General features: G+C 32.2%; 3 protein-coding genes across 3 annotated transcripts; 2 read left to right on the top strand and 1 right to left on the bottom strand.

The window, feature by feature from the left end:
• Positions 1–205: 205 nt before the first annotated feature.
• On the top strand, positions 206–5049 carry LOC131956041 (uncharacterized). Its single transcript, XM_059320394.1, has 3 exons — positions 206–296; positions 2275–2514; positions 2694–5049. The coding sequence occupies exons 2-3, from the start codon at positions 2302–2304 to the stop codon at positions 3036–3038; spliced, it is 558 nt and encodes a 185-aa protein (XP_059176377.1). The 5' UTR covers positions 206–296; positions 2275–2301; the 3' UTR covers positions 3039–5049.
• An 86-nt stretch (positions 5050–5135) lies between these two features.
• Positions 5136–15034, bottom strand: LOC131956040 (kelch-like protein 9). The gene is made up of 10 exons (XM_059320393.1): positions 14984–15034; positions 10940–11078; positions 10651–10832; positions 10162–10377; positions 9850–9996; positions 9276–9491; positions 8669–9006; positions 8209–8382; positions 7823–7994; positions 5136–7098 (listed from the first exon to the last, which is right to left on the bottom strand). Exons 2-10 carry the CDS (start codon positions 11061–11063, stop codon positions 6760–6762), a joined length of 1908 nt encoding a protein of 635 aa, XP_059176376.1. The 5' UTR covers positions 11064–11078; positions 14984–15034; the 3' UTR covers positions 5136–6759.
• Positions 15035–16234: 1200 nt separating this feature from the next.
• LOC131956050 (protein FAM210A) lies at positions 16235–18123 on the top strand. Its single transcript, XM_059320402.1, has 3 exons — positions 16235–17129; positions 17460–17627; positions 17734–18123. Exons 1-3 carry the CDS (start codon positions 16519–16521, stop codon positions 17873–17875), a joined length of 921 nt encoding a protein of 306 aa, XP_059176385.1. The 5' UTR covers positions 16235–16518; the 3' UTR covers positions 17876–18123.
• Positions 18124–24613: the final 6490 nt, after the last annotated feature.

The raw sequence follows: 24613 nt of genomic DNA on the forward strand, positions 1-24613 counted from the left end.
AAAATTCAAGTCTTACATTTTAAGGCTTTTTAAATTTTAGTCTACTGTTATTAGATTTATTAAGGAAACGGTAAGACCATTATGAATAATAGATCTAGCCCTATGTATTATCCGCATGTATTTATCTTTATGTTTTGAAATCTTAATAATCTTCATCTGTTAAGGAATGGAATTGTTTTAGGGAATTTTACTTTGAACTCGGCATCTAGACTGTCCAAGGCCTACAACCACAATAAAAATAAAATATAGGGCCTAAGCAACATCAGAGTACGAAAATAATAGAAGAAATACACAAAGTAAGTTTAGGGCCTAAATCTCTAGATCTAGAATAGATCTAGATCTATATCATCATGTAGATATAGTTCTTTTAGAACTAAACTAAACAGATAGGGCCTATCTAATAGTTCTAATACAAATAATAAATAAAAAATTAAAATGATTGAGTATGGGCTACACTAAAAATACTAAAATAAAATTAAAATAATCTCTGTGTAAATCTGTTCACTAGATCGAATGCAATCTAAAAATACTAGATCTAAATAGTTATCAGGACTGCCCAATTTTTTCGTCTAGGCCATTCAAGGTTTTATGGTGAAATTAAAGTATTATTTCAACACCAACTAGGCGCAGAATTCGAAAATGCTCAAAATGCAGAGCATTCCACACAGGCCTAGTCACTTTGTATAAAAAAATTGTTAGGCTACTTGTAGTATTTGGCTTACTAGATCTAGATCTAGAATTAAATCCAGACTAAGAATATATCAACTATGACCATGGCGGAAAACAGGTTTTGCAGCTGATGGCATGTTCGATCTTTGCCATTTGTAATCTTCTTAACCAGTCATTGTCTTGTGATTTTGTTGATATTAATAGACAGAACTAGATCTGTGTCTTTAGAAGCTTTGTAATTGTATACCGTATTTTTGTGGTATTTGTTTTTTTTAATTTTATGCAGCAGCAAAAAACCCAAACCATGCAAATCATAACAGAAGGGATCTACTTGGATTGTAGAATCTACATGTACTTCTAAAATAATCCAAGGAATTATATAATCTATAATTATTAAATTATTAAGTTCTTTTTACAATTTTTTAACCTTTACTTAAAAAAAAAAGCATTACCTAGGCCTATAGGTTCTATACCTCCCTAATTATCATTACATATAATAATCTTAGAAAATGCCGACTGCAATTAAATTCTTTTTGTGAATAAAAATTGTAGGTTTTTACTTCATACCATGTATTTTAATATCAGTTTAGTGAAATGTGTAAAAGGTATGTTTTACTTTGCTATAGATATATGCCAATTTTGTTTTGCTTAAAGCATTTCTCTGTCATTGAAAATCAATCTTCGCTTATGCACTCACACATTATAAAACATCACCTATCTTTAAAACTAGAGAAGTTTGATTGGATAGTAAAGTTTTTAAATTTAAGTTTACTTTTAAGTTTAAGCCATTGGTTTTTAAAGTAACTAATTTGATAATGTAATTATTTCAAAGTAAAGATTTTCTTTCTGAAATCAGGTTATAGCCTTTGTATGACCTTTGCACAAGTCTGTTTCTTTGAAACTAATATTTCTTTAAATTAAAGCTATTATCAATAAATACTCCCAGTGGTCTGTAAAAAAAACTATACCCACACTATTTTAAATTTATAGTATATATATAATAGCCTATTTACAATTTACATGCATTTTTTAACTATTTACTTATTTATGCACAGTAAACTGCCTATAGAATTAAAATATGAAATAGTAGATCTATAAACCTGGGCTAAATGTTAAATTATTTAGAGTGTGAGTTGAAGCCACTTTATTTAATATTAGATTCTAGCAAGTTACACTCTTTTTAGAATTCACCAATAGTTCATTGAAAATGTTCATTTAAAAAATGTAGGCCTAATTTTTAAAAAGTAAGTTTTTCTTTCAGTAGTCATGTGCAGTCAATAGGGCAGATAAAGTAGAGTGCACCTGTTTCTGTGACCTTTATATATAAAAGGATTGTTAGGTCAGTTTTATTAGTTTTCTTTCCCTAATGTGAGTCAGGTTTTCATCAGAGCGGGTGGATTCACTCACACCCTACAGGCCCGGTATCTGAACTTGAGAAGTTCAGGCTGGCATGCGTGCCCTCTACCTAAACCAGGTCGTCATATATAATTAAAATAATTTTTCAAAACATTTCTTCCAAAGTTATATTAAAAAGGTATGTAAGAAATAACAGAGATAACTTGTATAAATAGCTGTTAAATTAATATTCTATATTGTATTTTTCAGAAAAAAAATTCTGTATAAATATAAACGATGGCCAGACAACTAACAACATCAGTTTCAGATGGTCTTCTGACATGGTCTGTACTTTACTTCATCTACCATGTGTTTTGGGTAAATTTTTTCGCTTGCCTTGGGCTCAGCGTGCAAGGTGCAGCTGCAGCCCTGGGAGTTGTCAGATTTGCTCAGTCACGGATGGAGGGACAGATTTATGATTACCACAAGATGATGTCTTGGCTTGCACAGGTAACTTGACCTCAGCTTTGTTTTTTACTGATTCATGCTGTAACCTATTTAGGTCTAATATTATAACTAACTTGCACAGCTCGTATCTAAGTATAAAATTGTAAATTAATTGTATAATTTTTTTTAGTCTGTTGTTTAAAAAAATGTGACTATCAAATAGATACATTTTTTTCTCTTAGATTGTTGGACTTCCACTGCTTGCTGTTGGTTTTTGCCACAAAGATCTTCCCATAATGATGAACTTAAATCTCATGATAATGATTGGTGTCCTGATCGGGTGCAGATTTTTGGCCCCTGGCATGAGGGAGTTGGCCACACAGAGCTGCTCTGGGTTTGCTATCCTCACCATCATCTTGGTGTCTTTGAGGGCTTGGAACATTTATGGTCTTCTGGCAACAGCTGCTTACGTTGTTTCTGGCAAAGTGGTTGGCTCTGAAGGAAAGATGGGAATGTTTTACAGAGTTGACATCCTTCATGTCGGTCTGACACTTGGTAACATCTTATTCACATGGGCTATGGTGTAACTTCTTAGGCCACATTATTACTTCTACTCCAATTTAGGTATTACAAATTAGATCTTTTAAGATGACCTCTGGTGCTCTTTTTTTTTTAAGCATTTTTGTATTAAAGTTTTCTCTCTTGAACAAGATAGAAGAAACTATTAATGCTGTACATCATCACTTTGATACACATATTTTTTTTTAGTTTTTAAGTTAAGAAAGTTTACAGATAATTGAACAGTTTTTGTTTTGATACCTATTGTTTATACATTTATTTATATCACATATAATTAGTCAACCCTTGTTTTAACATGAATAATTGTAATATAACAAACAACTAAATGCCAGACTGGTAGTGTGAAGTGTTGGTGATGCACTGAGTCTGTAAGCTACTAAAGAAGGTTAATACAATTCCATTGGTAATTGTCTCCTTAGTTAAGTTAGCATTGTCTAAACAGACGTACCAGTACAAACCTAAGTTGTATAGCATCCACACTGTAGGAAATATAATGTATGTATATCAATTTTTTGATACTTTTATATACTAGCCCACATGAATAAAGTTCTGTGGACATTACATAGCATACTAATCACATTACTTAGGGGTTGAGAAACGGTGCATACAGTTTATGTTTTATTTACTGAGTTGTGTGACAATCACTAAAGCTTGGAACTATAGCAAATTTATCTTTTGTTAAATCTTTTAAGTACCATGCACTAAACGTCTAGATGTTAACACAGATTACCATGTCTGATTTAAACATCAATCAAATTAATCTTTTTGTTTAAATAGCTGTTTTGTTTCTATTAAAGATTAGAGTGAAATTTTGCAAAATAACATCATAAAATCTGTGTCTTAAAATTTACTTTTTATTTATTTATGATTGTTAAATTGGAACAAACCTCAGTGTATTTGAACTTAAAATAATTGTATTGCTTTAAATATGAATCTGTTAATGCAGTGTGTAATATAAATTTGATCAAAATGTATTCTATTTACACACAAATTAAAGCCAAAATTTGTACACAGTTTGCTTTTAAATGACTTTGTGTCAGCTTGTGCTTTTTTAGCGGCTAGTTTTCATCTCTCTAAGAATAAAACATTTTAAAATCTGTTTTTCAAGATCAAAATTATATGCAAAATTTAAACAATAAGCAAAAAGTTGTTACATTTTTAAACAAATTTTTCAATACATTTATAAATGTGCTTTAAATTTGTAGAATTTATGCTTTTGTACAATATTAAAAACTGAAAACATTTGTCAAAAAAGCTTGAAAACCTTGTGAAAATAATTCTTCATCTGCATATAAACTGATCATGCATTTACCAGAGAGGCAATACACAATTGCTTTTTTGTGCTGCTTAAAGAAATAAGAAAATATGTATATCTATCAGCACCCGTTTTAAAGAAGCAATGCATTAATAAACATATATTGTGCAATAATTTTATTTTTAGAGTTTTTCTTTTTTACTTTTTTGCATAAGCCTTAGAATACATAAAAAACATAATAAAATGCTTACATCAAGTTGTATTAAGTGATATAACTTGAAAATAGGACTTCCTTCTGGGTGTAATTTGAAACATTGTATGTTTTTTTTTTTTTGTTGCAACAAATTTTGTGTTAATAAATTTATTGCATTGCATTTTTATTTGGTTTCAATTCGAAAAATCAAAACATCATTTTCTGTGTAATTAAAATTTTCCTGCAGTTTTAAAATATTTTACAAGCTGGCTATTTGATACCAACATGTTAAATTTTTATTTAGCATTTAGATTTATAAATTTTACTGAATTAAGAATTCTATTTTATTTGGTGGTATTTTCACCAACTGTATTCACCTTATGATGTATTTACATTTAATTTGTATTGGCAAGTTGTTTTGGAATGTCCAATTCGCTGGTGCAATGAAGGTTTTTAAAGCCTTATTTGCTATGTGCAGCAAGCATAATGAGCTTGTCAACTGGTATATAGTTTAGCAATCATAAAATTCCAACAGCCTTCTGCTGAATAAAATTGCCAAAGAAACATAGCATGAAGTACTTATTTTGTTTGTGTTTTTCTTGTAATAGTGCTTTCAATTTTTAAAAGACACAATAAAAAAAGGCAGAACAACAATCAAACAGTAAAACTAACTTTAAGTAAAATCCAAGTGTTCATTGTAATTTTTGATGACAAAAATGTACATATTGGATAGCAATAATCAACAGAAAAATTACACAATGTAAAAAGAACTATAAACAGAACTACACAAGTAAATGTTTTTGTGATGACATATTTAGTATACCAGGCTCAACATAAAATTTAAGTGAATGCAGGCTGAGTATAAAATATCCCTTGTGGCAAGCTAATGTAGGTTTACACACAGCAACTATCAAACAGACATATTTTAATATATTCCATTTGTATATTTATATTATACTATTTATACATTCAAGAAATAAGATAAAAGATTTTGCAATATCACCTTGACACAAATAAGAAGCAGCATTGTTTACAAAGGGAAAAATATTGGTAATCTAACCTGCTATATCTGTGGGGGAATGCAAGCAAAAATTGGTTCAAATGCAAATAGAAGCAGTTTGGAAAAAACAATAAATTCTTTAAATATAAAAACTTTCAGTATCAAGGATGTATAGCCTTGGCTGAATACTTGGACACCAATTGTAGCTAACTTCAGGTGATAACTGCAGCCATGTGAATACAGAGATATTCTACAAACTGGCCAAAGTCATGATGTTTCATTCAGATTTTACTCTCGAGTTGGCAGCTTATTTTTATGATAACTTGAGTTGCCTAATTTTTATCACCACATATATTATGACTTGAAATTATTTGGAATTTTAACAGAAAGATATTTACAATTATAAATTAATGAGGCAATAAATAAGATATTACATCACATGAAAAAAGAGTTTAAGACAAGATTTAGTTTATGATTTTACAAAATGTTAACACTCCATAACATAAAGTTATAAATAAATTATCCTTGCTAATTTTTTACAGCTGTCACTCACATTAACAACATTAGATTAAAATAACTATTTGCATTTCTAAACCAGATGTGGTTATTCAATTAAAAAACTGACAATTACAGCTACAGTACTTAATTACTACTGACATGTTGAAATTTGTCTTTTTTCCTATTGCCAAACCATATTTTAAACAGGCCATTTGTTTCTAATTACAAAATAGGATATATATTTCAACTTTGTTATGTAGTGTGGATGTACTTTTTTTCATTTTTATTAAAGGTCACCACAAAGTTTTGTCTATTTATTAAAAATAATAGTGCCAAAAGCAATGAGCTAATGTTGTTTGGCAGTGCATGACTATGTTAGAAAAGAACCCAGACTTTGTTTAAACTAAACAAAATAAAATACCCCTGATTTTGTAATGCAGCCTTTGCCCTCCCCTTTCACATGATGGCTAGAAGTTTAAAAACCAAAGGCTGACAAAAAAAGTTATCAGCTATTTTGCAAAATGATGATAACCTTTAACTTAAAATGACAAAAAAAATTATTTTATAAAGTAACCTAGATTAGCTGTTTAAATTTTCCATGATGTTTTTTAAATATTTTTAAAAACATTTCTAAATATTTAACGATTTAAATCGCTTTGTAAAATTTAAATTATAAAGTGTATCTCAATGCATTTGATGGAGGGGCTGTACTGTGATATTTTTTTATTACTTATAGGATAAAAAAGTAAAATCTTATCTATTTCTTAAAATAATTTAAAATTCCTAGTTGGGGCCTATCCCTGATAAATAATGAGGCAGTGTAAGAATACAGCAGGCTCTTCCATAAACTCTGTTTGAAAATTTATCTACTATTGTCATAACATCTTTAGCTGGGTCATATTCCTGAAGTAGGTCTGAGTAGTAATGTTCCCCATTTATGCCACCAACAATGTAAATCTTGTTATTTAGTGTTGAAGCGCCAGCTTCTCTGATGTTACAAGTGGTTTTACAAATAGACCACTGATCTGTTTCTGGGTTGTAAAACTCCATAGCAATTATTGGCACTGGGAAGCCATAGCTATCCTCTATGTTTCCTCCAATAACATAAAGCATATTCTGTACCTAGAGTTAAGAAAAAATAATTATTCTAAAAATACAAGATAGATTTTTAAATTTATGAAGTTATTAACTGATGGTAAACGTTAGTTTCTTGCATTGATTCTGTAGGACTTATCTGGGTACATCAATGCTGTGGATATCCAAACTGAGTTTTGGAAGGCTATGACAGAACAGCTAACCATATAATTGAGATGAACGCTACTTTTTTAAAATTATAGACCTCTGGTCAGAAAGGTACTTGTTTTAGTCATATGCTATTTAAATTTTCAAATCAAGATAATAAATCATTATAAGTAGGTACTCCAAACTGCCGAAAATCGAGGTTTCGGCTCATTTTCTTTACTTTTTCACTACTTTCCATCACAAAGTTCCCCCATAAAAATTAAGCGTATACTAATAAAAATGGTATGGTTAGAACGCTTAACTTAAGCTCTACAATAATGTGTTGTTTGTTTTTATATTGGTAAAGGAAGAATACATGTTTTTGTAGCTTGAAAAACATCACCGCAACGATTTTTATCGGCAAAATGACAGACCCGTTTTTACCCCTATCGCATTCTGACGCTTTGCGCTTCGGCGCCATGTGACGTATGAATTCTAAACATAGCTTATCGTACGCAGGATTGAATGACCTTTAGTCTCGTATAAAATGTTAACAAATTATTTTAGTAAAAACGGCTAATAAGATTAGCATAAAATTCTAGATATTATTTTTTTAATAATATACCTCCATCATGACATGATTACAGCGCCCATTTAACATTGGGGCTTTTTCCTCCCAGATGTTTAATGCTGGAGAATAGCAGCTCATGTTGTTAGCACAGCCTGAAAATCTTTGACCTCCTGATATATAAATTTTATCCCGACACACTGCGCCTGCATGTCCATAACAGGAGTGGCTGCACAATGAAAGTTATAAAAATGAATTTGGTTCTAAAGTAAAAAATATAGAATACATTTCAATACATTTTTCTCAACATATGTCGATGCACACTGGACATAAATTTACAACTTCTGACTTGCATTAACTACTCTTTGAAATATTTGAATTAAAAAATAAGAGTTTTGTTAAAATTTGACTTTTAAAAATTGTGCTCAAAGGACACTGCACACCTTATAGAAGCACACATGTCCCAATCTTCAGTGGCCACTGTATAACATTCAACAGTACACATCACCATATTTTCATCTTGGCCACCAACTGCATACAGCTTCCCATTGTAAGCCACAACCACAAAGTCTTTCCTGGCTTCATTCATTGAAGTCAGCTCATACCAGATGTCAAATCTGTCACAAAAATAAATTTTTAAATACATTTTAAGATAAACTAAACAATAGTGTAAACATTATTTCAGTGTGATGTTAAATTAATTAAAGATCAATTATTTTTTTTTATTTTCTATAATACTACAATTTTCAAGGTTGATTAGGCCAGTGTTATGATAACAGTTCTACTTGCAAAAATTAGGCTCCAATGTGAATTTGGGCCAGGGTTAGGGTGACAAGCAAAAAATAGGCAACTTGGGCCAGGGTTTGTAAATATGTTTACAAAAAAAATTGTGTTATGGTATACCTTGGATCATATCTAAAGCAACGAGCTGTAGCGATTTCATTGTTTTCAGTGCTGTCATATTTGCCACCACAAGCATACATGAAATTGTCGAGCACAGCCACACTGGGATTAAACAGGGGCATGGGTGCATCCCTCAAGAAGCCATGATTCTTGTTATGGAATGTGTAGCATTCCAGATTTTGGGCATGTGACATGACGATGCTGGGGTGGTTTGATCGAACTTGTGTACGGGAGGTCTGTAGCATGGGCTGTTTGCCAATTACTATATGGTAGTCTTTGGCTTGTGTTAATAGGTCACTGCACTCCTGGTTACTTCTCATCATATCCACTTTACTAACCTGAATAAAAATGTCATCCATTAATACATTTCTGTGGGATGATACAGCTTATTTTCTATATAGAGTAGGCCTTGACCCTACATTACAAATATATTTATTACTTATATTGAAGATTAGTAACATTGTAATATATCTTTACTTAATAAGATTAAGATCATTATAAAGCACTGACAATATCAATTTAAAATAAACATCATCAGAAAGGGTTTGTATGATTGATAGGAGGCCCAACAAAATGCTTTGATAAATGAAACTGAAATAAAACTAACTTTTTCCACTAATTCTTCTCCTGCTAACAAAGGGAGACGTATGTTTCTCATAAGTTCAGCCAGATACTGTAGTCTATCATCTTTGTCGTGGTCAATCCATTGCAGGACAGTTTTAAAAAGATGAAATTCGGATGGCACTCTTAGGCTGTTATCTTTTAACATGGTTGCCAGCTGAGTGTGGGTTAATTTGTTGAACTGTTCGGATGAGCTTACAATCTAAGATTTTTTTAAATGTATTAAAATTAGAGCTTTTAAAATCAAAACAAACATTAACCTAAAAACAGTGGATATATTTAAACAAATGAAAGGTAAATAATTAGTACTAAATTATCCCATAAGATCGGGCTGGCAGTGGAGTAAATGAACTCTGCAGGATTGTGGGCAGCTCTATGCCTAATTGCCTTTACTTTCCCAGACTCCAATTGGTAACCATTAAATAAGGGTGGACTGAAGTACATCTTACAGCTTTGATTCTAGGAACTGAGTTCTGACTTTCAACTAGTGGAGTTTGAATTCAATAATACTTGACCATGCTGCCCCAAACAAATTTAAAAAAAAAAACCACACTTCTCACCTCAAAATTATCCATCATGTACTGTAAAGCTTTAGTCTGTGTAGAAGCAAGTGAGTACATCTGTGCTAGGTTCAAAATGTCTGTACAATTGTAGTTTGTCAAAGCCATTTCCAAGTATTTACTGCATAGTTCCACTGCCACACTTACCTTGATTTTAAATTTAAAGTCAACAAATAGGGTTATTAAGTTTGTGTTGCAATGTTAAGTTATTATTTTCACAGAAATGTATGACTTTAAAAAAAAAAAGGCAGTTGGTTAATATATAGCAAATAATCAAAGTATAAAATCTACTTTTAGTTAATAATTCCATACCTGCAGATGTGATGCAGCAGACAACACCTCCTGAACATTATCTGTAGTAAGTTCAAGACGCCCGGTATATGCAAAATCTACAACCACTTTCAAACCACCAGCTGTAACACCTTTCAGCTCTACAAACTCCTCCCGGCTCTCTTTCATGAAACCTGTCAGCATTACTCTGAAATAATCGCTGCAAGCTGCCATTACTGCACGATGAACAGCAATTTTCTAAAACAAAGAAAGTTTATACAATTAGGACACTTTTTATAAAAATAATCACTTAATTGAAGGTTATATAATTTAGAGGATTGCTGCAAATGTGGGAGGATTTGTAAGGCTAACCAACATTTCTACAGATATTTCATTTAATAATGTATTTTGCAGAATCTAGAGAATTCTGTTCAGACAACTTAACCCAAGTAACTTTTACATGCTAGGTAATTTATTCATAAATGAAGGATATTAAAATATAAACAAATACACACAAAAACTTTAAATAACCTGTCCATCAGCAATCAATGTATAGTCACAAAGTGTATTTGATTTTCTAAGCTCTTGTAAACCGTGGAGCAACGCACAACAATGGTTTTCTGTTGAAGATGGCATATAACTGGAAACAACTTTTTCACTTGAGGCAAAGGATGGGCCTGGCACGTCATCATCAGTAGCCAACACAGAAAATTCTGTACATGAAATATAGTTAATACAACCAAATAGTATGAAAAAAGGATGTAAAATTTTACATAAAAAACCTATCTGTAATAATTAAGAGTAGAAGAAAAAACCAAACCTGATGGAGGGAAATCTCTTGCCTGTACCATACTATCACATGTGTTGTCTAGAAAACGCAGTCTAGATGCTTGGGTAGTACGGGACACATATGGTGTCAAATGTTTTTTAGGGGACAATGGCATGTTTGATGGATAAGCCTAATTTAAAAAAAACAAAGAAGTGTTTTAGCATTAGCAATACAGGTTTTGTTTAAAGTCACATTATGGTTTAGTAGGGAACTTTTTCTTTTTGAAATAGACAAAGGACATTATTAACTCCATCCACACATAGAATATTTGTAGTTTCTAGCAACCCTCTCCTATACCCCACTCCACAATGAAAAAAAAAAAAACTTTATATAGGCAAAGATCTATTTGTCCTTTCTGTATTTTTGAAAGAACTATTTTCCCCTAATAATAGTCTTTTTATTCTTCTTCTTTCCCTTTTTTAAACTCCCAGTTATGCATAGACATCTTGAGACCTTCGGGTTAGCAGTTACTGCTAAGCCATATGCCTTCCCTTTGTCACATGGTTTAAAAAAATAATTTTAGAGCCTATTTATACCAGTATAATAGAATCTTCTTTAAAAAAAAAGGGGTTTTAGGTTACTCAACTGGTAGTTAACTAAATACTACATATGACTTGCTAATGTCAATGCTAATCCTATCCCCAATTCTATTCGCAACCATACACCTAACCCTAATTAATTTCTATCCATAAAACAAGACAAGATTACAATACTACTACTAATAACCTAACACACCTATTTTCAAATGAGTCTATTATTGGACATTGGTATCTACAAATTTACTATAATCATCTTCTTTACATTTGCAATGAATAGGCCTATAATATTAAATAATATTATTAACAGATTTTAAAAAATTGTAATTTCTGAATCGTTTCAGGCTTTTTTTTTTTGAAGTGACTACAAAAAAGATCAAAGTTTCACTTTATTTATAAGGTAATTTTCTCAATGGCTTGCCCGACAATGCGACAACACCTGTGGTATGGATGGGCCCCGTTCGAACCCCCCCCCCCCCCCACTGAATGCCACTGTCTGTACGGTAAGAAAGGACTTGGGGTCATTTTGGAAATTATTTCTACAGTAGAAAAGGGCCAAGGCTTTCCCAGCCTGTTGGGAATAGCCGTATTGGGGCTATTCCCAGCCGACTGTGAATAGCCCCAATAAGACTATTCACAGTCGTCTGTCATTTCATGCTAAATACGACTGTGGATAATATCTTAAAATAATAAAAGCATTTATTGTGGCTGGGGAGTAAGGTATTGATTAAGAGAGCAGTGCTATTTTTATTTTGTTATATTTTTATAAAAAAGTTATTACGGTTAAAGTTTAGTTTAGCTTTTAGGCTCATATCAGACATATCTGCTACAGGCTACGTCTACGTAGGTCATAGATGATCAATTATGCACTCTAAATCTATACATATACACTAGAATAATAGATCTAGTAATTTTTAAATAAATAATACTAATTAAGCATCAGTTTAGTTGGTTGTTCACATTGCTATTCAACTATCAATTATCATTAAAAATTCACATTATCACATAGAATAAATATCAGGTGAAATAGGATGTCCTTTTTCATCAGCTATAATTCACAGTTTCCATCACACTTTTGTGTTTTTTCTCTTAGCAAAAATCTACGGGACAGGTCTTTTTTTTTTTTGCTGATATGCCAACAATTACGTCACAAAAGAAAAAAAAAATTTAAAAAAATAAACTTTCCATGAGTAACTCAAGTAACTGTGAAAAAATATTTTGATAATAAGATTAAGAGGCATACATTAAGAGTCATAGCAATAAGCATCTGATGGGTTTGAACCTGCACCTTCTGGCTCGACAGCCACTCCCCATGTCCGCTCGACCACACATCTTCAAGCCAAGATAAGTATTTTTAACATTAAATCTAGCAAAAACTGTCACGACTGTGAATAGCCCCAATACAGCTATTCACAGTTGACTGTGAATAGACACTTCGTTAAATCTATCAAAAACGGTCATGACTGTAAATAGACACTTCAGTAAAAAAGAAACTGGATTTCCTTTTTCTTTGAAAAATTTTACAAATATTAAAAATTAAAATTCCAATGGCCCCTATTTTCCTTGGGCCCCTATGCCTTGCTTACGTTTAATTAAGCCATTAAGCTTTACAGCACTGACTCAAGTCAAATCATCAATTAGGCCTAAAACTAATGACAATTATCATGAATTTGAATTATCAATCAATCACATTCACAAGTGCCACTCTTGTGGACTCTACTCTTGGACAGTAATAAGTAATAATTCTTCTTACTTTTATTTTTACTAACCTACTAAAATTACTAAACTCAGTATATTATACTGAGTATAAAGTTAAATGATAAATCAGATGATTAAATCCAACATCTCCGACATCTAGATTCTAGATCTAACTACAACTAGAGTAGATTTCCTAACGCGGTCACACATAGCAAAAAAATCCGAACTCCCGATTTTCATCGGGCGCTATTTTGTACCCGTTTCACACAGAAACAAACTGAAAGTACCGTGTTATTCCGCCGCCATTCTACTCTAATATTTATAAATCATTTTGTATTCCTACGCATAGTATTTGAGATATTCATGTTTTAGTGACGCGCCTGCTTGCGATCTTTTTTTCCCCTTTTTTTCTTGCCGGCGGTCACATTTTCCTGTTGCGTAACAAGCGTAGTTTTTTACGTTTTGATCCAATTTTAAAAGCTAAAATAAATAATTTACACTTTTAAACGTGTTGTTGATTGTATTATTAATTAATAGACTGCAAAACCAAATAAAAAACACTTTAATTAAATTTATTAACAACACATCACGGATGACCCAGTGATAACTCAAGGGACACAATTTTAATAATCATAACAAAGGGACGTAACAATTACTAACAAGACAAAACCTAACATTTGCTTAAATATGCTTGTATATGGAGACACAAACTAGTTCTAGAAGAAGTAGATGATCGAAATAATTTAAAACCACAGAATAATGTATAAACTATACAGATTCTAGACTTAGCTTGAAATATAGAGCATCTAGATCTAGGCTAGTCTAGCTCAAGTCATTGGTTACGCAGCGAGGAAAACGACCCGAATCGTCAGCCCAGCTGCGATCACCCCCATTTGACCTCTCAGGTTGCTTTAGTAGCCTTAGCTATAGTATTTACAGTGTCCCACACATATGTAGAAGCTATTTATAGTTAACCTAATTATAAACAGCTTTGATTGGTTAGTTTTATTCATCTCATCCCGGACCTAGTGCTTTCATCCGGGGGAACTGGGATCACCGGCTGACGTCATACCTCAACTTAAAAATTTAAAAACTTGTCTTCCAGAAGGAGAAAACAAAAGAATTTGACCTGGATATATTTAGAAATGGACATGCTTACAGCAGATACCGGTAGTTTCGTATAAAGCATCCAAACAATTATTTTACGAAGCGAAAACGGGAATGTGATCGCAATATGGCTTTGACCGCGTGAGGAAATCTACTCTAGATCTAGATCTAGTCTACTACTAAGTCTAGATCTAGATCTAGAATGATAGAATCTAGTCAATCTGAATCTAGATCTAAAATTTGTAGAATCTAGAATAATCTAGATCTAGATCTAGTAGTCTCTAGAGCACTCTAGTCTAGAGTCTAGACTAGACTAGTCTCTAGAGCTAGAGTCCCTCTACTCTAGAGCTAGACTCTAGCTAGATTCTAGATTAGATAGAATGATTATGATAGTATGATTGATAGACTTTCAGTAGATGTTTACTAGATTCTAGTTCATAGTAGTAGTCTAAGACAGTAGTAGTAAGTAGTAAGTAGTAGTAGTAGTAGTTCTAGTTAATTCATCTAGTAGAATAGGGTACCTTCTAGTAAAAAGTTCTAGTTTTTCGATGATACGACTTAACAATGTTTTTTACTCTTTTAAAATTAATCTAAATCTAGATATCTGGAACTAGATTTAGATCTAGATCTAGATCTACATTCATATTATTTATTTTATCAATTTTTTAGGCGTCTAGAGTCTAGAGTTTGGTACTGAATGTGTCCCCTGGTCTGGTTCATAACAGAAATTATATCATTAGCAGAGTGCTAAGACTGCCTTAAGTTTTACTTCCAGGATTCAGCTTTAAAGCAGTCTAGATACTATCACGTTTCGAAGCCGGGAGACGTTTTTTACCCTACATAAAACTTAAAAGGCTGCCGAGAAAAAAAAAACCGGCGATTGTCTGGAAACTAATATATTTAGAACATTTTTATCCAACTCTACCCTAAAATAACGTTTAAATATTGTCAAAAGACTCCATAATCCTTATTACATCACGTAACCAGCCACTTCAAATAAAAGTCTACCGCCCCCCCCCTCCTCGCCGAACGAGCTAGATTTAATTATTCGACGACTTCGGCCAACATCCAAAGATTTGTTTATTGTTTTTCAAGTTGGTATCACCATATCATGTATTTAACAGAATTTAACTACTGACCTACTCATTATTATGTTATTAAACCAACATGTTAGTAACATGTTACTTAAAAAGCAAGGGGTCATCCATAAACGATGTCACGCTTTTTTGACGAATTTTACCTCTCCCTACCCTTCGTCAAACATCGTCAAAAAAAGCCAGTCCCCCCCCCCCCCCACCACCACACCTAGATCTAAATAACGTCATACCTCAGCCTAAACCCCATTTAAAATTGCAGTTAAAATTTTCTTAAAATACGATATTTTTCTAAAATTTTGTCTGAACTCTGTCAACATAAAGTATTTTAATCAATTCCTATTACAATTTATTAAAACCATTTTCTAAAACGCGAAATAACGGCTAAAATTAGTAACATAGCTTTATTTTAATAATGCAAAAGTGTGACGTCATACCATCTGAACCTCCCCTCCCCTCATCACACACCGTCACAAAATTACGGACCCCCTCCCCCTACGAGTGTGACGTCATTTATGGACGACCCCCCCCCCCCCCCCCAACCCCTATCTGCAGAGGAAGGGTTAAACTCAACTAGTGCGGCCAATAAAATGATAATAATTATCGTCTATAAATAATTATCATTTACAATATTTACATAGGGGTAGCATGATGTGGTGTGCTGGTTTCTATTATTTTTCCATGTTACCCCCCCCCACACACACACACACACATACACGCGCGCGCGCGTTGCAAAGACAACCTAGAAGAAATTCGGGGAATTCTTGCATCAGTTGATTTTGTAGGCGTGTCCTTACAATCAAATGTTGACCCGGAAGTAACCTTATTTTACCTTCTTTTTGTATACGAAGCATGTCCTATATATTTATTTCTAATCTGTACTACTACTACTAGTGTACTAGTCTACATTCTAGGCCCCAGGCTTAACTTGAAATTAAAGTTTTAAAGACTTAAGCTAAAGTAACATAGCCAGAATGAAATTAAGATGCCTGTCTTACACTACTGAATAAAACAACTGTTTTTTATCGGACTTATAAGTTTAAATTTGTGTTGCGTACTGAATTTTAAAATAAACAGCCAAACTTAAAGACATTGAGTTGAGTAAAGTAAATAATATCAGTAATAAAAGAAAAAGATGTCAAGATCGTCAATTTCAAGATTATTTTTCAGTTTACAGTTACATCATAACGTCTTACCTTGTTCAGGTTCTTGGAACAATATATATTCATATACTTCAAAGTATGGTCTTTTGAATGCAAGATGTTGGAAACTTTTAAATTTTCCTGCAATCAGTATGCATTTTTCTTGCAGTAGTTACAATTTGAATAAGTATTCACAAATAACATTGTTTAATCATGGGTCATCATACTCACATCCTACATTTGAGAAACTGAATAATGTGAATATGCATTCAAATTTAGGTCTAGTTTTCAAACAATGTAGGTACATGGGTATCCAGAATAATAAAGTGAATAGAAGAGTGACAAGAACAACAAATCCCAATATTAGACAGCTGAATGAAAAGAAAGATATTGGCAATCAGGATGATGAACAAAAACAAAATGAGTTGAAAACATCTTCAGAATCAGCAAGCAGTGCATCAAGTGAGAATGTAGAGCAAACAGAAAAGTTATCACTTTATCAAAGATTCAAAAAAACATATAAAGAACATGGCAAAGTGTTGGTTGGTGTACACCTTGTTACATCAGCTGCATGGTTTGGAACATTTTATTTAATGGCAAGCAGGCAAGTTTAGTGGACACTTAAAAGTTAGAATCCACCACTTCTATAAAAAAAAAAAAAGTCACTATACACTACATTGATGCCCAGCAGTAGCTTCCCTTACCACAAAATAGCCAATCTTAACTATATATATATATATATATATATATATATATATATATATATATATATATATATATATATATATATATATATATATATATATATATATATATATATATAAGCATTACTTAATAAATGTTAGCAAATGTCATGTTTTGAAGATGATATCCCAATGATGTTTCTTTTCTTATGTTCTTACATTATTATTATTGTGTAAACAATATTTTTCAGCGGATTGGACATAGTTCCTTATCTTGAGGAATGGAATTTTAGTGAAAAAATCATTTCACCTTTTCGATCAGGTGGTCTTGGTCATGTAGCAGTTGCTTACCTAATGTATAAATTAGCAACACCTGCAAGATATACTGTAACAATTGGAGGAACCAACCTTGTTATAAGGTAGTTAAGTCTTTTTTCAACATTAAAATATACAAATATTGAGAGGAAAGACATGTTTAATATTTCATTAAAATTGATGTGAAACTATTTATTCTTTTACTTTTAGATACCTAAAAAAAGAGGGTAAAATGAAAGCAGTTCCTAAAGAAGACACTTTAACATCTCTTTATAAAGAAGGAAAAGAGAAGTTAAAGAAAAAGTCTACGGTCAGCATGAGAAAGTTGCGTAGGAGAAACAGACCCAAGTAAACATGTATTATGCAATATTTTGGAATATAAAATTGATATAGCTTTAAGAAATATATTCCCCACAACATTCTCTTATTAGTTTCTATCTATGTAATTGTAAAATAAATCGGCCTTGTGGCAAGTGCTCTCTGTGTTAATCATATTAAGCTAATGTATGCTAAAAAGGTCATCCATAAACGATGTCACACATTTAAAAACAAGTTTTACGTACTGTCCCACCCCATCACTACACATTGACACAAAAAAAACCAGCCCCCCCCCCCCCCCCCCAAAAAAAAAAAATTGACATCACACCTCACCCAGCCAGCTACCTTCCTCTTTTTTTAAACTGCTATACTGATCAAATTTATCACAATTTACAAAAAAGTCTTTTAAAAATGTGATTTACAGCTAAATTTCAGTTTCAAAGATTACTTGTTAAAATCTAAAAGTGTGTCCTCACACTTTCTGACCATTACCCCCCTTGTAGCACAACTTCTGTTTAAGTCCAGACCCCCCTCCTTCCCCCGAGTAGTGTGATGTGATTTATGGATGACCCCAAATCTTAATACATTTTAACCTCTTTTATTAATTAAATAAATAAAATCTTTTAAATTAAATAGGTTGATGTTATTGTTCATAATAACACTTTTAGTTTTATGTGATTAAAATTAGAAAAGATTTTTTTTTTAAATATTTGGTTTATTTGCTTATGTATCTGTATATACATAAAATATGTATTTATTAGCTAGTAATACATTTTATATAATACTGCCACCTGTATTCAGAAACTCTATGATCCAAATATTACCTGAATTTTAGAAAAGTGTGGCATTAAACTGAGTGGGCCTATATCTTTTTATTGGTTAGTTGTTTTATTTTTTAATACTAATTTAATATAATTACCAAATGATTAGATTTTAATTATTTAAAAAAGTAATGAAATATTACAAACAGAGTTTGTTAAAGTTCAAATATTTTAGGTAATAACATATTACAGTAAAATGTATTTAAAAAATAAAAGTTTTATTTAAAAAAATGAACAAAAGTTATTTTTGATGAAGTAATAATATTCAAGAACATATTAGCTTGTTATAATAGAAATAATAAAAAAGATTTTGTTTAATTTTGTTAAAAAGTAGCCTATTTTATACTTTCATTATTTCAACTATTTATTTTAAAAAAATTCATATTTAAGTTTAGCAATCATTTTATTAGAATTTTAAACTTTTGGTAATAAGTTTAATTCAATTTAATGCAAGTCTAATAGATTAAGTGTAGCTTAAATAGTCGCACTGTAAAAATAAAATGCAATACTTTTCCTTTGGTACAATCATTTTTCTACTGCTGATGTTGTTATTTATAAGAGTAAATTCTAATGGTATATTATGTTTGTTATGTCTTTTCTGTGTAACAGTTTTAAAAAAAATGTTTTAATAATTTACCTTGGTTTAAAAAATTAAATCATTGGTGTCTGTGATCAGCCATAAATAATATCCCACACCATCTACCATACATGGTTGAGGTACCAACAAAAGTTTTCTTATACCTGAAAGTCAGACGTTTTTAATAAGGAGGCTAGATTTACAAAGAAGATAATAAGTGATTTTTATGTGAAGGGTAGATTTGTTGACAAAGAAAGTTTTTTATTTTTATGGATTTTGTATTGCATTTTTTAAATGTGGGGTAAATCTACAGCATCTAGCCGAAATTCCCTTTATAACTCCTGATAGATATGGATTGGCTTTATTTATGCCCTTTGATGAATGTGATGTCAATAAGTATTCTATGTATAAGGAACACTTAGTATAACTAAATCTAAATACAATTTTGCAATTATCTTCTGCATTGTTATATTAAATATTTGTTGATTCTTTTGTTTTTTATTTATTATGTTGTTTATAGATCTGTAATGTAATTCTAGCTTCATTAGGTGACAAAGGCTTACTGAAGGCTCACTCTCTATATAAATTTGTTTAGTAGGGAAATCTTCAAAATATGGCTTTTGTGTCTGTCTGCAAACACAAAAAAAAGTTTCTGAGTATTCAGAAATGTTTAATTTAACAGTATAACATAACAATAGCAAATTGTCTGTTGTAACAGAATTAATATTGTTTTATTTTTCTTACTATTCCTTTTCTTACACATTAGAGACTTTAGGAAAGCTTACAACTATTAAAGCTCTGGAATTCTGGTTATATTTTTGTATAATGATATAGCAAAAATAAACACCAATCTTTAAAAAAAAAATCTTTTAATGTCTATAAATATAAAGACAATTTATCCCTTAAAAGCTGTTCCATTTTACAGTGTCACGCCACATAAGCAACTTAATGGGGAAAACAGAGAGGCACTGATTCATTAAAGAAAGACCACATCAAATGTGTTGATTTTTCACTGAACACAAGTATCAAAGAATGGAAGACTGTCATGAAAAAACTTAACCCTGTTTTTTTTTTTAAAAAAAGACAAAATTTTTAAAAATTGGCATTAAACATTTCAGCTATGTTATTCAAATGGAAACTTCATTCACATTCATCTATGTAGCATTAAATACTTAAATGTTAGACTCCATGAATGAAATGCCTTTGGTATAGAAAGAAGCTTGAAGAAGCAGAGCCACTTCTCACTGGCACAATAATAGCTAAAAAACCTGAAAACAGTTTTATAAAAGAAGGCTGATGGTGAGGAATGATTCTTTTGTTGTTGAAAAATTAATGGTACCTGTACAAAATTAACTAAACACCCTGCCATATATTATTATATATAATATAACTGTCACCTCCATTTATATATATAGACCTATATACATACATATATATATCATATGTAGGGGCGTAATCAAGTTTGGTTGTTTGTTAATTATTACATTCATAAAAATTCTCTAAAACTCCACACAACAGGATCCTTCTATACAGCTGGTAGATTAAGAACAATGTTGTTATTAGGGTTACAATTAATTGTTGGGAGTTGTAGGCAAAAATGATTACGTGGGGGAGGAATATATATTTGCTATATATCATTAACGAGGGGACACTACAGACAAGACCACGTTTATGTAACTGATGAATGTTGATTTTTTTCATTCTTATTTTTGCATGAAATTTGAGCCAGGCTTTTATAAATATATATATTTATAAAAACCTTGCTCGAATTTCAGATATATACATATATACAACAAATACAGGCCTATTCTACTTTTTGCACAAGACTAGGCTTCACAATTTTGTTGTTAGTGTTACTCAAAACGAAACATAATCTATATAAAATATTTTTTATTCCCATAATTTATTATTTAAAATATAATATAAAAAGTACCAGTGTTGTGAGGTGAGTGCCCTATGAATGTTATGTAATAGGCTATGTGCAGCTGTGCTCTATGAACATTTTAATTTACAACTTATAATGTTATTTGGAGTAGGCTGGCCTTTATTGACAATTCTAGATCTAAGTATTGTGAGTGTGTGTGAATAGTTACTTTTCTTAGTTTGTTGTTAACCAATGCGTTTATTATTATCATTAAAAGTAAAGACGGCGAGGAACAAGTGAACTCTACTTCACTTGCCCAATTGCAGGTTCTAAAGGGAACTTTATTTTTTAACATCCTGCTCTGCTTTGTGCTTGTTTTTCCCACGAGCAATCCCAATCCTCCAATAGTCTGTTAGACTATGAGTATAAAGCAGAGGCGTATCCAGGTTTTCGTTGTAGGGGGAGCGAAAAGATAAAAAAAAGTCGCCGAATTTTTAACACGTTCTATATACGTGTATTATATATATATATAAAATTACTAGCTGTACGTCATTACTTCGCTATGAAGTAAAATAATTGAAAGTAGCACTCTGAAGAAATAAGACAAAACACACAAATTTTTATCAATCTAAACAAAAATATATAGATCTATATATACACACACTACAACCAAAAACAACGAACGTTACACAATCTGTTTTGTAATTCTTGCAAAAAAATTTCTTACATAATAATTCCTGGGAAATTATTTAAGACAAGTGAATTAGGGGAAATAATCACTCTCTTAATATAAATATGTAGGCCTATATATCTACACATTTAATTATAAATGTCAAAACAAAAAAATAATTACTTTCGAATATAATGAAATTATTTAGCAATATTCGTGTTTACAAAATGTTTTTGTCTATAATCAGAATTTAATATGTCGTCATTATAAATGCTAAAGTATTACAACATAATGAAAGTTTTTAAAATCAGAGTTGGTATAAAAACACGCTTTTCGATCTATTAGTAGTATTAGAAACCCACTAGGAACAACAGCCTACATTTAGCTAAATATCGGTGTTTTAGTTCCGATCATATATTTTAATTAACTACTGCTTCTTTGTGTTCTTATGGGTTAGATCACTGTATTGAACACACACCTTTTAACTGGTATTTTACTGGTAATTGCAAAAACAATATTCCCAGAGTTATACGTTTAAAAAGCTAATTTTCTGGCGGCATGGTACTTTGGTACATCATTACGCGTCTTTCTACATGTACTTAACTGATCAGTTCGGGGTGGGTTGGGGGGTGGGTGGTGGGTTCAACTTTATTCACCTCTGTCCGTTCACTTTAGGTCAATTATCCAACCCAGTGTATACCTAGGTGTGACATTAATGTCACTCTACACAATAATGTGAGGTGTGTGTGTGGGGGGGGGGGGGGGGGTAACCAACTCAGTGAACATAATGTCACTTTTTAGATGACTGTTCTAAACATACATATATATATTACACAAATATATATTACACAAACAGTGGCGTAGCGAGGTCGGGTGTCACCCGGTGCGGCACTTATTGGTGTCACCCCCCCCAGAGGCATAGAAACCCTTCCCAGGGACACACTTTCAAACTTTCGATTTGCACCCCCCCCCCCTCAAACTTTCGATTTGCACCCCACCCCCTCAAGTTTTCGATTTGCACCCCCCCCCCCTCAAACTTTCGATTTGCACCCCCCCCTCGAGTTTTTCTCTATATATTTTGGTATTTTTTGCCTTGGTGTCACCCCCCTAAATGGTGTCACCCGGTGCGGTCCGCACCCCCCGCCCCCCCCCCCCTCGCTACGCCCCTGTACACAAATATATATTACAGAAATAGATTTAAATAAGTAGCAGTGGTATTATGACAATATTTTTTTACAGAGGGGTCCATGGGGGAGGGGGTTGTAACTGTTTCATATAATTTGTAATCGTAATCACTATCGCCCAAACTGTAAGAATACTACTACTTCATCGTGATGACGTTGTCGACCTTGTCAAAATTTCCCCACCACTACGCAGTTTGCCCATAAGTAAATTTAAATAGAGGTGCCACATCAGTTGTATTTGTTTCTGTATTGTAATTTTAAAAAAAAGTAATCACACGATTCAAACTGTATATATAAAGTAATTATGTGTGAAGTTTTATGTATAACTTTTTCTAATTCAATTATTCGTAAGCAAATATATTATACAGTTGCCTTAAACTTAACACCCCTCTTGCCAAGTGATACTACCGTAGAGGTTTTTTAAACATTGCAATGCATCGTAATGGTTATTTTTAGAATGGCAAACTGATGCAGCTGTTAATACGTGTTGTAAACGTAGACACTACTAGACTAGTACAATAATGCTTAATTGCTTCATGAAAAGAAATCTTGTGATTTACATAGATGTGCCGACCAAAAAAAATTTTTTTTTAACAAATATCATTGTTTAAAACTTTGAGTTTAAAAAGTTTCCAAAAAGGCGCCACTTTGCTGAAAATGGCCAGAGGGGGAGCGGCCGCTCCCCCTGCTCCCCCCCCCCTGCGTACGCTACTGGTATAAAGCCATATTAAATGATAAACTTTGGCATATGGGGTTGTCCATAAATGACGTCACACTCGTAGGAGAGGGGTCCGTAGTTTTATGATGAAAGAGGAGGGGGTGTTAAATGGTGTGACGTCACACTTTTGCCTTATGAAGAAGCAATGTTAGAAACGAATTTTAGCTGTTATTTCACGTTTTAGAAAACGGTTTTAATACATTGTACTAGAAATGGATTAAAACACTATGTTGACAGATTTTGGAAAAATGTCGTATTTAAGAAAAATTCAACTGCAATTTTGAGGGGGTGGGTGGGTGTAGGCTGAGGGTCTGGCTTTTTGGGGGGAGGGGTGAGGTAAAAAACGTCCAAAAGAGCTTGACGTCATTTATGGATGATCCCCCCCTATAGTCTTAATCCTTTTCTTTTAGATATGCCTGTGTAATCGCCTACAGTTTTACTGTGTTCTTCCCTTAGTCATGGTACTAGTTTATACAAGACATTATTTTATTGTTAAACGTAAGCCAGACATGATCATCTGGTAGATAGCATGAGGTCCGAATAATCCCTCTACCAACCGGAAACAGCTGCTGATATTTTAAGTAACCAAGGCGGATTATCCCCCTTTTTCCCACTAAGCCAACGTGACCACTGTCAAGAGGTTTAAAAATTATTTAAACAAGCAAATTATGTAAAGTTCATCAGCATATTTCCACTTCAAACTTCATGTCATCTTAAATTATACGATTAATTGGGAATGAACATTTTCCTTTCTTTAAAAAAAGGAGGAGGGGGCATCCGCAGGCTAAATGTAAAAACTCAAAGAAAGAAAACGATGCCCCGCTGCTTAATCACAAACGACGAGTTAAAAAAAAAATCAATAAGATCAAAACGCCTAATCGCTGAAAGTCCAAATTTAGGTCCGAACAGTTTATCGGGTGTCTTGGGACTTAGTGGAT

This window comes from Physella acuta, unplaced genomic scaffold (assembly GCF_028476545.2).
Source record: "Physella acuta isolate Inbredline_101_S28 unplaced genomic scaffold, ASM2847654v3 ptg001125l, whole genome shotgun sequence".
Classification (NCBI taxonomy): Eukaryota; Metazoa; Mollusca; class Gastropoda; family Physidae; genus Physella; species Physella acuta.